Source organism: Trachemys scripta, chromosome 4, assembly GCF_013100865.1.
Source record: "Trachemys scripta elegans isolate TJP31775 chromosome 4, CAS_Tse_1.0, whole genome shotgun sequence".
In the NCBI taxonomy this organism is placed as follows: domain Eukaryota; kingdom Metazoa; phylum Chordata; order Testudines; family Emydidae; genus Trachemys; species Trachemys scripta.
The window spans coordinates 4656150-4671474 of NC_048301.1; the positions used below are offsets into that span (position 1 = coordinate 4656150).

General features: G+C 42.1%; 1 protein-coding gene across 2 annotated transcripts in view; it reads right to left on the minus strand.

Annotated features, from left to right (window-relative positions):
* MDGA2 (MAM domain containing glycosylphosphatidylinositol anchor 2) overlaps positions 1–15325 on the minus strand; it is a 619444-nt gene that overhangs the window by 33306 nt on the left and 570813 nt on the right. For both annotated transcript variants that reach the window (XM_034770448.1, XM_034770447.1), the window contains exons 11-12: positions 14855–15032; positions 741–761 (exon numbers count right to left, since the gene is read on the minus strand). In XM_034770448.1, the coding sequence (XP_034626339.1) occupies positions 741–761; positions 14855–15032 (199 nt within the window). The remainder of the gene's footprint in view (positions 1–740; positions 762–14854; positions 15033–15325) is intronic.

Below are 15325 nucleotides of genomic sequence, written 5' to 3' on the forward strand. Positions count from 1 at the left end.
GGTTCTTATTTTATTTGAACCAGTTTGCCCTTCCCTAGTGCAAGTGTACACGTTCCCATAGCAAAGCATGCAATCACTATGGCCTGGAGCAATAGCTTCTCTCTCTTATCAATCCTGGAAGTAGGTATATGTAGACGAGGTTCTGACCAGAATCAGAAGTGTGAAAACAGCAGGACAAACACAATGGTGTTTCTGGTCCAACAGAAGAGGAAGTTTTAATAATCTTAGAAGAGTGTCTTTTCTTTCAAGATTATTATTAGCCTAATTTTGCAAACTCAGGAAATTTGGATGTGGAGCAACATACTCGAGTATTTGTGTATTTGTGCAAATTACACTGAGGAATCCATAGCTTCACCCTTTCATTTACACTCACTTTCTCCTTTCGTTGTTAATCAAGGACCATTTACCCAGATACCTGGAGGACCTTTGAAAGCATATGCGCCTTTTCCTTAGGGATTATTCATCAGTTTGGGACACAGGGGAAGGGGTATGTCCAGCAGCCGCAATCTTCTCTGGATCTGAGTACTGTCTGTTTAGCAACTGGAAATTACAAAAAAGTTCCAGTCTCCAACCGCAAGCGAGTGCAGTCCTGTCTGACAGACTTAAAATGGACCTTATGGAATCCATGGACTATAAATGAAAATGAAACGCTGCCTATTTATTGCATAACCATGAAGCAACAATTAATGCAACGCTAATTCTTCCAGTGATGAAGTGCAACAAAGGATAAAAATACTTACTTAAGTGAGGATTGACTGGAGCTGGAAGAAAGACAGAAAAGAACACAATTAGTGTCATTTGAAAGCCTTTTTAAAAGCGGTACTCTACTCATCCTACATCTTCCCCTGGGGGCCGTCTAAGAACACTGATGATTGCATACGGCTAGGGTCAGCACCACAGCCACCGTCCTGCTCTTTAATGATCTAAAGACATCGGCACGGAGTAATGGGAGACAGTCCTCCTTTCCAGGGATGAGCATACTCTTCCATGGCGCACACAGTCAGGCATCAAACCTAGCCCCTCACACCTATTTTAAGGAAGAAAGCTGCTGTCCAGCTAACAGCAGGCTGATGTCCTATTGCTGAAGCCAACACATGATAGAAAATGGGTAAAACTGAGCGTGCAAAGGGTTCACATTAGACTCTGTTCATCCCTTAATGTGCGGCCCTAGCAGTGCACTGGATTACAGGGAACGTCACCTGTAATGAATCCATTCTCATGTGTTTAAAAATGATGCCACGTGAAATGTCAACAGCCTAAATCACACTTCCCATCTTACATTGGTTCAGGTTTCTTTAAATGCAGGGTGCAAAGGGGAGGGGAGGGTCAGGCTCCCCCCGGCTGCTGACCAGAGCTGGGTGGCACAGCAGCTAGGGCCGGCTCTGGCTTTTTGGCCCCCGCAAGCAAAAAAAAATAAAATAAAAAAAAATGGGGCGGCCGGAGGGAGGCGAGCGGGCGGGAGAGAGAGAGAAGGGGGCGGCCAGGGCTACAGCAGGGGCGCTGCCACGCGGCCCTTCCCGCTGCGCCGCCTCCTGCCGCCTGCCGCGAGGGCTCCGCTCCGGTCGGTGGGGAGGGAAGGAAGAGGACTGCCCTGCAGGGCGCTCTGGTTCTCCGCGCCGCCGCCCCCTACAGGGCGGCCGGAGCGGAACAAGAACAACAACAACAACAAAAAGCGGCCGTGCCGCCCTAGGATTGGGCAGAACGCCGCCTCGAACAATCTGCCGCCCCAAGCACCAGCTTGCTCAGCTGGTGCCTGGAGCCGGGCCTGACAGCAGCAGATCCCCTCCCCGGCAGGCATAATGGAGGGGCAGCCAGGGCAAATTTCAGTGGTGTTGCAACCCTGTGTGTGCCCCCCCCACACACTTTGCAGTCCTTTAAGTGCCATGGGCAACAGGCACCCTCAGCCTCTGGGAGGAGTGGAGCAAGGGGCACTGGGCATCCCAGCCTCCAGGAGGGTTCGGAAGATTGGATCTGGGCTTTTGACGCTTCCTGGGGAAGTGGAGACACAGACGGAGGATGTGGTCAAGGGCTCCCAGAACTGCCTGGCCCCTTCTGGGATGCTGTCCATCAGCCTGACCATCTCTTGGTGTGAGATCATGGGGTTGGAAGTGGGGCAGGGAGACAGCAGGGCTGAGTGCAGGGTGCAGAGCTCGGGGCTTGGGGGGGGAAAGAATGTGGGGCTGGGTGTGGGACAGCAGGAGGAGAGTGTGGAGCTGTGGGTGCAGAGAGGACAGCATGCGTTTTTGGTGCAGAGGCAGCATGAGAGAGCTTGGGGCTGGGGGGAGGGAAGAGTGTGGGGCTGGGGAGAGTTGATAGCTCTGGGCCCCTTCCTTAGAGAAATTCCAGTTGCGTGAAGTTTTATGTCAGAAAAACACGCTGGGAAACAAACAGAACTTGTAGCATTCCCAAAAGCACCCATCTGACTTTCAAACAATAGCAGGGGGAACATACAGAATTTCTTTGTAGTCAAAGACGAAGTAATATAAATAAAGTATTCTATTCTATAAACCAGTACACGCCACTTCTAGGTATATCATTGTTCACTAGTTACATGATATACTTACCTTTAAAACAATAAAGGATTGACAGCTATTGGCCAGGATATTAATAAAATACAGTCTGAAATGCATTATCCCAGTGTCCTCTCTATGATCCTCCAGGTACAATATATGCATATCAGAGAAGGATTATAAACTTGGAAGGTTAAGGCAGTAATTTTATAAAATATTACAGTAATTACTCTGCTAATCCCCACAGATCCAAAGTAGGATGATAAGGCACAGTGATTTTAAGTCCCAGAGAATGGTAGATAAACTTGGTTTCAAGATCTGGTGTGTAATTGCTTTGAACTCCTTTGGATCCATATCCCTTTTCCCATCTATAACTCGACAATTCCGCAATGTCGTATTTTTAATGGAGTAGGGATGAAATTCACCCCTGCCGAGAGGGTCAGCACCATGCCGGTGCATCACTGAAGACCTCAAAATAAGGCTGAAGTGGGAATTAGATGGTGCATAGGCCACGTGCTGGCCACGCGCACAGGAGAGGATTTCAGCCGGGTTATTTAGGAAACAGAGACCTGTTCCTGTAATCATGAGGGATTGTGGTTTAGGCCCAGAATCAGAAAGGAACAATTATCTAAAGAAACTCTGCAATCTAATTCCGGCTCCAGACGATGTTTGATGAAACCTTGTAACCCTACTGTACTGTAGATATGCAGATGAAGGCTTTGTTAATAACAGACTTCTACCCAATTATTGCTCCATGTGTTGATACTACTAGTCATCTGCTCTGTTTATGGACAAACACTTTGTGTCTGACCTTCCCTCATGAGTTATATTTAGTTGCAGATTCAACCTGACATTTAAAAAAAAAAACCCTCCATTTAGTAGCTCTGCCATTTTATCTCACTTTACCTAAAAGAATGATCTGTGATTTGCCAGAGGAACTTAGTCGTTAACTTCCATTAGATAACCTCACAAGCATTTGTTAAAAAAAAAAAATTACCTTTCACTCTTCAAGAAACATTCATTTTCTTGTGCTTCTTGAGTGGTTGAACTCAGAATTAGCTGAAATTGCTAGAAACTGCATTTAGTGATGCTTGCTTTGTAATTGTATAGAGAAGCTTTTATAGAAACTATCATTAATGGGTCACCTTGAGCCATGCTAGTCAGACTGCTCAGAGTACAGCACCCAGACCGAAAAGGGCTGGCTGCCAAGCCAGCGTCAGCTCAGACTGATTGACAAAAGCAGAATAACAAATTAAGCTATGGTTAGGCTGAATTTACTTGCACATGGTGAACTGGCAGAAAAGCTCTCTCCTAAGTAATGCAGCAAGTAGCTATAAAACAGGGGCACATGATTCTCAAATTCTCATTTCTGAAAGGTCGGATTGCTGTGTGAGCCAGAAGTAGTACGTAAAATTAGCCATGAAAGGAAACTAATGGATGACTGAAGGACTACATTCCTGAGGTTGAGTTTGAACTGTCTAGAAAACCTTTAATGTTCAGAGTTATATCCATTCTTCGGTGAAATCTTCGGTGAGCTTAAACTCAAAAAGGAAGCTTACAAGAAGTGGAAATTTGGATAGCTGTCTAGGGAGGAGTATAAAAATATTGCTAGAGCATGCAGGGGTGTCATCAGGAAGGCCAAGGCACAATTGGAGTTGCAGCTAGCAAGGGATGTGAAGGGTAACAAGAAGGGTTTCTACAGGTATGTTAGCAACAAGGTGGTCAGGGAAAGTGTGGGGCCCTTACTGAATGGGGAAGGCAACATAGTGACAGATGATGTGGAAAAAGCTGAAGTACTCAATGCTTTTTTTGCCTCAGTCTTCACGGACAAGGTCAGCTCCCAGACTGCTGCACTGGGCAGCACAGTATAGGGAGGAGGTGACCAGCCTTCAGTGGTGAAAGAACAGGTTAAGGACTATTTAGAAAAGCTGGACATGCACAAGTCCATGGGGCCGGATGCAATGCATCCAAGGGTACTGAGGGAGTGGGCTGATGTGGTTGCAGAGCCGTTGACCATTATATTTGCAAATTCATGGCGATTGAGGCAGGTCCCGGACAATTGGAAAAAGGCAAATATAGTGCCCATATTTTAAAAAGGGAAGAAAGAGAACCCGGGGAACTACAGACCGGTCAGCCTCACTTCAGTCTCCAACAAAATCATGGAGAAGGTCCTCAAGGAATCCATTTTGAAGTACTTGAAGGAGAGGAAGGTGATCAGGAACAGTCAACATGGATTCACCAAGGGCAAGTCATGCCTGACCTACCTGACTGCGTCTATGATGAGATAACTGGCTCTGTGAGCTTAAACGTCTATGATGAGATAACTGGCTCTGTGGATATGGGGGAAACGGTGGATGTGATATATCTTGACTTTAGCAAAGCTTTTGATATGGTCTCCCACAGTATTCTTGCCAGCAAGTTAAAAAGGTATGGATTAGATGAATGGACTATAAAGTGGATAGAAAGCTGGTTAGATTATCAGGTTCAATGGGTAGTGATCAACGGCTCAATGTCTATTTGGCAGCCGGTATCAAGTGGAGTGCCCCAGGGGTCGGTCGTGGGGCCGGTTTTGTTCAACATCTTTATCAATGATCTGGATGATGGGATTAATTGCACCCTCAACAAGTTCACAGATGACACTAAACTGGGGGAAGAGGAAGCTACGCTGGAGGGTAGGGATAGGGTCCAGAGTGACCTAGACAAATTGGAGGATTGGGCCAAAAGAAATCTGATGAGGTTCAACAAGGACAAGTGCAGAGTCCTGCACTTAGGAAGGAAGAATCACATGCACTGCTACAGGCTGGGGACTGACTGGCTAAGCAGCAGTTCTGCAGAAAAGGACCTGGGGATTATAGTGGACGAGAAGCTAGCTACACCTCTACCCCGATATAACGCTGCCCTCGGGAACCAAAAAATCTTACCCGTGTTATAGGCGAAACTGCATTATATCGAACTTGCTTTGATGTGCCGGAGTGCACAGTTCCGCCCCTCCGGAGCTCTGCTTTAGCGCGATATATCTGAATTTGTGTTATATCGGGTAGTGTTATATCGGGGTAGAGGTGTATGAGTCAGCAGTGTGCCCTCATTGCCAAGAAGGCCAATGGCATATTGGGCTGTATTAGTAGGAGCATTGCCAGCAGAGCGAGGGAAGTGATTATTCCCCTCTATTCGGCACTGGTGAGGCCACACCTGGAGTATTGCATCCAGTTTTGGTCCCCACACTATAGAAGGGATGTGGACAAACTGGAGGGAGTCCAGTGGAGGGCAATGAAAATGATTAGGGGGCTGGGGCACATGACTTAAGAGGAGAGGCTGAGGGAACTGGGCTTATTTGGTTTGCAGAAGAGGAGAATGAGGGGGGATTTGATAGCAGCCTTCAACTACCTGAAGGGGGGTTCCAAAGCCGATGGAGCTTGACTGTTCTCAGTGGTGGCAGATGACAGAACAGGAGTAATGGTCTCAAGTTGCAGTGGGGGAGGTCTAGGTTGGATATTAGGAAAAAACTATTTCACTAGGAGGGTGGTGAAGCACTGGAATGGGCTACCTAAGGAGGTGGTGGAATCTCCATCCTTAGAGGCTTTTAAGGCCCAGCTTGACAAAGCCCTGGCTGGGATGATTTTGTTGGTGTTGGTCCTGCTTTGAGCAGGGGTTGGACTAGATGACCTCCTGAGGTCTCTTCCTATCCTAATATTCTATGATTCTAGTCAGTTCATCCTGACTCTAGCTGATCTGACTGTTTTATAGAGAAAGCGTTCTCAGAACAGAAAGAATTGTTATAAAGCTATTGGACTCTGCTGGATCCACTTTGTCTGTTCTGTTAGCTTTTTACCTCAGGCACGTGGGGCATGAACCACACTTTAATTTCGAGACCTTATTTCTGGTAATCCTTGTCCATGTAGATTGCACCACACAAACCTTGGCAGAGAGCTTTGTTATGCTCTTAACTTTTATTCTTAGTAAAAAAAAAAAAAAGAATCCCTTTCATATTCAATGGGCGATTTTCTCTCATTATAAAACCTATTTAAATTTACCACAAATTCTTCCAAAATTGAAAACTTGATTAAGGAACAATTGAGGTGCCCTTATGTGCTAGTCCATAACATTACACTCATTGCCAGGGGATGTTGTGAAGACTAAAAGTATAATTGAGTTAAAAAAAGAACGAGATATGTTCATGGAGGACAGGTCCATCAATGGCTACTAGCCAAGATGGTCAGGGATGCCACCCCATGCTCAATCAATTGCCCTGTTCTGCTCATTGCCTCTGACGCACCTGGCATTGGCTACTCTCGGAAGACACTTTACTGGGCTAGATGGACCATTGGTCTGACCCAGTATGGCTGTTCTTAGACATCTCATTAAAAAAACAAACAATAATTTTGGACGTCAATAGCTAAGGTTAAATATACTATATTTTCAGTTGCCTGATTATATTTTTTATTATTGGTATGATAATTAGAGCTTGGTGGGAAACAGTTTCCCCATCCTATGAAAATTTTTGAGATATTGAAAAAAATGGCCATCCAAAACCGGGACAAAAAGTCTAAATCTTCAAAATTCTTGTAAACCAAAAATCTGAACAAAGTTTTGGTTCAGGTCAATCAAAATGTTTGGTTTTGATTCTGACCTCTCTCTCTCTCTTTTTTTAAACATTTTTTAGTCTAAATTTACTAAATTTTTAAAATGAAAAGTTGTTTCAACTCAAACCTCCAAAACTTCCCAATTTGAAAATGTGGAAATGAGATTTTACCCAATAACTTTTCCAGTAGGGACATTCATTGAAACGGATCCTGTTCTGCGAAAAGGTTTGGTTTTTTTTGTGACAAACTGGCATTTTTCAGTGAAAAAATGGTTTGTTGAAAATTTCCTGATCAGCTCTTACTGCAATAGTGCATAAAGGCCCCAATCGATATCAGGAATATTAGGCAATACACATGGTTAGAGAGAGCCCTTGCTCCAAAGAACATGCAATCTAAATCAGAAAGACAAACAAAAGGAGAAAGGAAATATTAAGCCAATTATCCTAAGAGACACAAAAGAAACCTGTCATGGCTGATGATCTGGCCTATTAATTGTGACACCTAACTTAACATGCTGTTTTTAACACACACCCGTGTACTGGAATTTTCTGTTTGTGCACCCCAAAAATGGCCTTAATTTTGTGCTTTGGTGCTGCTCTCTAATCTTCTTATATAAGGTCCCAATCCTGCAACTGGATCCATGAGGCTGGATCTTTGTACCCATCTGGGGTCTGATCTGACCTCAGGATCAAGGTGTGTAATAGCGATATACGTTTCTAACCTACAGAAAAGTCGCTATTTTTAAAAGAAATAACATTTAGCCTACGAAAATGTAAGTGTTGGAGTAGTAATTGACAGCCTCCTATGGCAGACCATTCTTGTTCTGTACAGGTGTATCAGGAGTCCCATTCTATATACTGTGAAGAAACACTGCCCACTGCTTTTGGAGTGGTAGGAAGCAGTTCAGTTTGCAACTTTAATTGCTGCTTAAGAATTTATTTATTTTTTATAGAGGAAGATCTATAAAGAAAGTGTGTTCAGATTTGAAATGGAGTAACTGAACATTCAGAGATTTTATAGTTGCCTTTTACCATACCAGCCTACATGGATTTACGTGAAATGATGATGATGATTTTTAAAATTGTTACTACAAGACATATTTGTACTGCACTAGCCTACACAGTCGATTAGTGCTATTTAAATTGATGTGATTGTGTTTACTTGGTGAACTGAATGTTCTCTTGCAGAATAATATATGCATCTAATAAGTGATTTGTCAAGTTTTTAGCTGACTGTAATCATGATGTCATTCATACTATGCTGATTTTTCCTTTCTCCAGGCCACAGTGGAGAGAAGGTAGAAAACCAAGCATGTGTACACACTTTTGATTGATAGTATCCAGATACTAGTGTGTTTTTCCCATTTTTGTCTACCCCCAAAAGTATGGGTTAGGAGGGGAAGATATTTAAAAAAAAAAACACTTTACTGAGATTTTCCTAATTATACAGTTTCCACATTTCAGACGTTCATTCAAACAGCTCCTAACAGATAAGCTCATTGAAAGTTGCATGTGTTTGTATCTGAGAAATGTAAATGTTAATCTGCAGTTGCTGGTTTCATTCACGCTGTGCTGTGCTCTGGAATACTCCCATATTAGATTAACTTCATACTACTTGATAGTAAAGATAGAAGTCACCGGAATATGTTCAAATTCCGATGCATTCATTATAGCCACGAAGAACTGTGACACATCTTGTGCATTTGTATATGAAATGCAGATTTTTCACTATTTAATATTTTAAATGGTAAAAGGCAACAAGAAATGCCACAACATCAACAAATATAAACATGAAAAATATTAATCTCAATATATTTCCATACAGTTATTCCAGTTGTTCAGCAATGAACTTGCTGATGGGTATAGCTTTCAATAGCAAATTCACGGATGGTGCTAGCTTTCAAGACCAGAGATCCAACTCATAATGAGAAAATTTCATCTCTAAAAATGATGTTATACTTCATTGCCTGAAGACCTGTACAAATGTGTGGATTCGGGAGTTATAAAGCAGCTGAGAAACTGCGGGTGGAAATTTTATGATGAACTGCATTATTTTGAGTGGGAATATTTTGAAAACCCAGGTAAATTATGATCACCTAGCATATAATACTCTTTGGGCTAGATCTCCAGCTCGTGCAAACCAGCATAGCTTCACTAAGGGCTGGTCTTCACTACGGGGAGATCGACACTACTGCAATCGATGCAGCAGGGATCAATTTAGCAGGGCTAGTGAAGACCCGCTAAATCGACAGCAGAGCACTCTCTGGTCGACCCCTGTACTCCAGCTCTCTGAGTAAGGGAAGTCGACTGGAGAGCATCTCCTTCAATGCAGTGCGGTGGAGACACTGGGGTAAGTCGACCTTAGCTACATCGACTCCACCTACATTATTCATGTAGCTGGAGTGGCGTAACTTAGGTCGACTTACCCCCGTAGTGAAGACAAGCCAGTGGTGGTATGTCTATTTGCATTAGTTGAAGATTTGGCCCTTCAATCCCCAATTTACTACAAATCTCTTAGAAATCCTTATTCTAGCCTAAGTCAAGCATACCTATTTAAAGACAGATCAGATGCTTCAATAAAAATTTAGAGGGGGTTGAAAATAGGGCTTTTTAAAGCAAACCTGATGCAAGCCTTACCTGTGGAATGACTACCACCACTTAATAATAAAATACAGACATTTTGAAGCCGTCAGGAGATTGAACTGCACAAAAGCACACGTTTGTTTACAGTTTTAAGGCTCTGGGAATGGAAAAGAATGCTTGTAAAGAATGCTAGAGATGTGCATAGTACAGGTGAGTATTATAAAAGAATCTGGCAATAAACCTCAGTCCTGGGACTTGCAATATCTTAGGGATTCCAACCCTGAGTTTTCCTTTGAGCAGATAATACTGTGTGTGTTAAATTGTGCGATATATTGAAAAGCTTTGCAAAATGGGGCTTTATGGTCAAGCTACCAAGGTAATTTGCACTTGTAACCTAAGATAGGATTGGATTTAGGTGGAAGGAAGGAAAGTTGGTGCACTAACCCAGCAGGTTCCTGGTTTAAGTCAAAGGGAACTGAGGGCTATTGGACTCTTGTAGGATCCAGGCCCTGTTTCCAGTAAACGATGCATTTAAAATCAGTCTGTTCTGTTTTTACTTTTCTGTAGTTCCTGACGGCTTTTTAACCAGTGCGAAACCACAGAATTATAGTTACTCTGCCTCTGAAACTACATACTGTGTGTGCAAACTGGACTTATTATTTTCAGGCATGTCTTTCAATTTTTATGAAATTTCATATTTTAACTCTTTGCTGGTAGCCAGAAGTCTGCTACCTCTGCCAGAAGCACTGAGAGGAAATCAATTTCTATAACTCATGAGGCCACAGAAGCAAAAGACATGATGAAAATTGATTGTTGATTCTTGAAAACTTTCCAACAACTCTTAAAGGGCGAAATTGGCTCCATGCGGAGCCAACACACAGACTTTACAGGGGATGGATCACTTGATGATTACCTGCTCTGTTCATTCCTTCTGGGGCACCTGGCATTGGCCACTGTCGGAAGACAGGATACTGGGCTAGATGGCCCTTTGGTCTGACCCAGTATGGCCGTTCTTATGTTCTTATGATACACTATGTAAACCCAACTTAAGCCCCCAAAGTAGGATTTAAGTTGTGCACTGCCCTTCAGTTCCCCCTCTGTACATCAGTAGGGTTCAGCTCCGTTCAAAGAAATATGCAGCAAACAGCTCTAGCATCTCTATTAGAATGAGTCCGGTCTGCATTTTATCCTGGATAAAATAAAAAGTGAGTAAAATATAATTAGCCTGATGATAAATATATACTATCCTAAGAGATGTAGGTTACCAATAATAGAGCTCACAATGGAATACTAATATATTAGTGTGAGAATTAAACCTACAGTATGTTTCAATAAGACATGTCCAAAGAGATGATGTGAGAAACATAGGGCTGGCACTTCTGGAATCCAGGATATGTTCCTCTTGGAGACAGAATGCAACTCAACACACACTTGATTAAAAGTATATTGAAAGTATATATCTTATGATTCCAATGCTTCGCTGTTTGGCCAGATGCCCCAAAGAACAAACATTTGCAGTGAAAAGAGGTTTGCAAATAGTTACCTTAATTGTCCTTTCTAGCCACGTTCCCTCTGCTTTTATTTTAATTCCTGGATAAATATTTACGGTTTACCATCTACATTTATGTGGACTTGCTGCTGTGAAATGCGTCCTGTCAGCCTGTTAACAACATTTCTAGGAATCAAGCATTTTGAGGTTCGAAATATAAAACTCTACACTGGGATAAATGTGTGAGATCTCATTATTTTATGGCTGAATCTATAACACCTGGACAATAAAGCTTTACAATAGATGAGCCGAGACAATAGTTCTGATAACGATGCTCAGACACACCCCGTGTTTGAAGTGCATGAAGGTTAACTATCTCGAGTTCTACTTTAAGAGAAAGCAGCTTGAGATTTATCCTGTTGATTTGCAGCCTATTCATGATCTTTAAAACTGCAAAGTTGCAGGTACCAGCCTCAATAGCGCTGAACCGCGCTCCAAAACTAACGTTCCCATCTTGCGTATAATGCAAACTGCTTCTTTTCTGCTGGGTGGTTTGATTTTGCAGCAGGTACCTGATCAGCACATTTGAAAGGCGTGGGTATTTCATTCAAATCTGTATTAGTGACAGATCTGAGAACAAAATTCCCTCCAGCAGAAACATGCCCTTTCTGTTGAAGGAAGGAGGTGTTTCTGCCAGTGCAGGGCTAGACATTTCAATTGACTTAATAAGTCAGCAAAATCCTGAATTCAGCAAGTGACCTTGTGGGGCGTGTGTGTGTATGCCTCTAGCACACTGCCACAGCTTATACTTGAAACAACCTGTTGTGCTTCACCGGCCACAAGCACTGCCAGATGAGCCAAAGGAGAGATGAGCTAACCACCCAGAAGTTGGATGCTGCTCTTTGCATCTGTAAGGAAGAGAAAGGATGATCCAGGAGTTAAGCTGCTAGCCTGCGACTCAGGAGACCTAAGGGACCTAAGCACCTGCTTTGGTTAGTTCATACGTTTGGACACAAATACATTGCTCAGACAACTACTTTCTGCAAAATGCAAAACCCCTAAGCTTGGCTCATCTTGTCTGCAGGAAGAACAGGAGTACTTGTGGCACCTTAGAGACTAACAAATTTATTAGAGCATAAACTTTCGGGGTAACTGTCCGGAAATGGAAAGTACAAATATGTGCCTGTGGAATCAATATTTTTGATTGTCTCATCTCATTTTTTTTTGTTGATATTAACACACTAAACTAAATTATTTGCATTGGGATTGAGCATAGCGGAGCTAATGATTGATCATGAATAATTTATTTGAGAAATGTAGCCTATTTTTCTTTCCGTGAATTGTGCACAAGCCGCTTACAATTTCCTCAGTTCTATTCATTATTCAAAATTATTTGACAAATAATTTCTGGGAGTAATCCTTGGTCTGCAGAGTGCCTCTGAGCCATCTATTATAGTTGTTATCCAAAATCGAGCTCTCTCAAGTTTTTATATAGCACTGGTCATTGTGCTAGCTAGCTGCCAGAGTGTCTAGGAATTATGTTGCTTAGTTTTGACTCAACATGCCATCTGTTTCCTGTTTGGACGAGGGTACCACAGAATCAGGTTTCTAATGCTAACACGGGCATTTCCAAACTTTAAAATTCCCTTGCTACAAAGATCCTCCAATACGTGCTTAAATTTACTTCATTTTTTTTCAGTTAAAAATCCTTCCAGTCATTGGGCCAGGTCCTCAGCTGGTATTATTTTGCCCCAGCTCCACTGACTTCAGTAGAAATACCCCACGTGGGCATATGGTCCTTTCATTATGATATTTACAGAATGTGAACACAAAAGGGAAACAAACAGGAAAAGAGAATTCAATTCATTAAGCAAATATTCACAAAAACTAAGGAGTCAAATGTTGGAAATATTTGGAGATTTCTGTAAAACAAAGGCTATAGCAATCCAAAGATTCATGTGAGCAGCCTTCTGTGCCCACATGGCATCTGGGGGTCATTGTGGGAAGACGCTTGCACTTGCCCTGAACTAGAGCTCGTCAGAATATTGTGGTTGAAACATTTTGTGCGAAAACGAAGCTGTTTTCATCAAAACTGAAATGTTTTAAAAAATGTCAAATTTGACAAAATTTTGTTTAGAAAAAGTTCCAAAATGAAGTGTTTTGATATTTTCCCAAAGGAATGGTTAAATTTTGTTTTGAAACAACTTTTTGAAATGAACTTCATTGTTTTTATATAAAAAAAAAGTTTTAAAAGGTTGAAAATGGAACAAAGTATCTAGATTTTACCTAAACAAAATGTTTTAATCTACTCAAAATGTTTTTTTTCTGAATTGTGTTTCAGAAGAAATTTCAATTTTTTTTTTTGGGCTTTATTCCATTTTGGAATGGAAAAAAAATGGAGACTGTGGAATTTCCTGGGAAATCGAAAATCCTGTCGCTGCCCAGCTCTACACAGAGCAGCAAGCTTCATGCAGGCACAAGGGTCTGCCTGTGACAATCTGATTGCCGGATTGGGGCCTTAGACATAATTCTACCTATTTGTTCAATTTCATAGTGTCATAGAAATGTAGGACTGGACATGACCTTGAGAGGTCATTGTCCACCCCCTGCGCTGAGGCAGGACTAAGGAAACCTAGGCCATGCCTGTCAGATGTTTGTCCAATCTGTTCTTAAAACCTTCTAATGACAGGGATTCCACAACCTCCTTTGGAAGCCTATTCCAGTGCTTAACTATCCTTATAGTTAGAAAGCTTTTCATAGTATCTAACCTAAATCTACCTTAATGCAGATTTAGCTGATCGGTACTAGTCCTACCCTCCATGGACATGGAAAACAACTGATCACCATCCTCTTTATCACAGCCTTTAAAATATTTGAAGACTGTTACCAGGTTCCCCCCAGTCTTCTTTTCTCAGGACTAAACCTGACCAGTTTTGTTTGTTTGTTTATTTGTCTGTTTAAGCTTTTCCTCACAGGTCAGGTTTTCTAAACCTTTTATTGTTTTTGTTGCTCTCCTTTGGATTCTCTCTAATTTGACCACACCTTTCCCAAGTGTGGCACCTAGGAGTGGTTACAATGCTCCAACTGAGGCCTCACCAGTGCCAAGCAGAGCAGGACAGTTACCTTCTGTGTCTTACCTACAACACTCCTGTTAATACACCCCAGGATAAGATTACTTTTTCACAACTGCATCGCATTGTTGACTCGTATTCAATGTGTGATCCATTATAACCCCAGACCTTTTTTAGCTGTACTACTGCCTAGTTCACAATTTTGTATTTGTGCATTTGATTTTTTTTCTTCCTAAGTGTAGTACTTTGCATGTGTCTTTATTTCAGACCAATTCACCAATTTGTCAAGGTCATTTTGAATTCTAATCCTGTCCTTCTGAGTGCTAGCAACCCCTCCCGGGTTAATGACATCTGCAAATTTTAAAAGTATCCTTTGCATTCCATTATCCAAGGTATTAATGAAAATACTGAACAGTACTGGACCCAGAACAGACCCCTGCAAGACCCCACTAGATATATTCCATCAGTTTGGCATCGAACTATTGATAATTACTCTTTGAGCATGATTATGTATCTTACAGTGACAGCAACTAAAGTTTGCTCTTAACTGCACATTACAAGTTACATTAAACTGTGCAATCCATATTTGAATATGTCTCCTGTTACCATAACATCTCCTTACCACTATATTTGATGACACGAATGGTTGAATCTCCCTCCCCAAATCTGGTGATGGGAGTTAGGCGGACTTCATAGGCCTCTGGCTTGATCAGCTCAGTCAGGTTGTATGTAATTAACTCTCCTTTCTGAATGTTTCCGTTTACCGTGATCTCCTGTTCCCACCAACGCTGTTGTCCAGCCTGAAATCAGAAGAATCATGGAAAGATTGGAGCTTTTGGCACAAACTGCCACCCTTTCATTCTGGAAATGGAGCACAGGGGTCTGCAGAACCGCTGCACTGGTTGTACATTTCATCATTTGCTTGATTAGCTCTAGATAAGAACACAAAATCGTTCGTATGGCACCTAACACATAAAAGCCCCATTTTTTATAACTAATGGATCACTTAATTGAGGTTGCAGAGATAACTGGCCTTAAAACCACAATTCCTGACCTCTGCAATCTGCGGGCAAATAAGTTATTTCCATTCTCA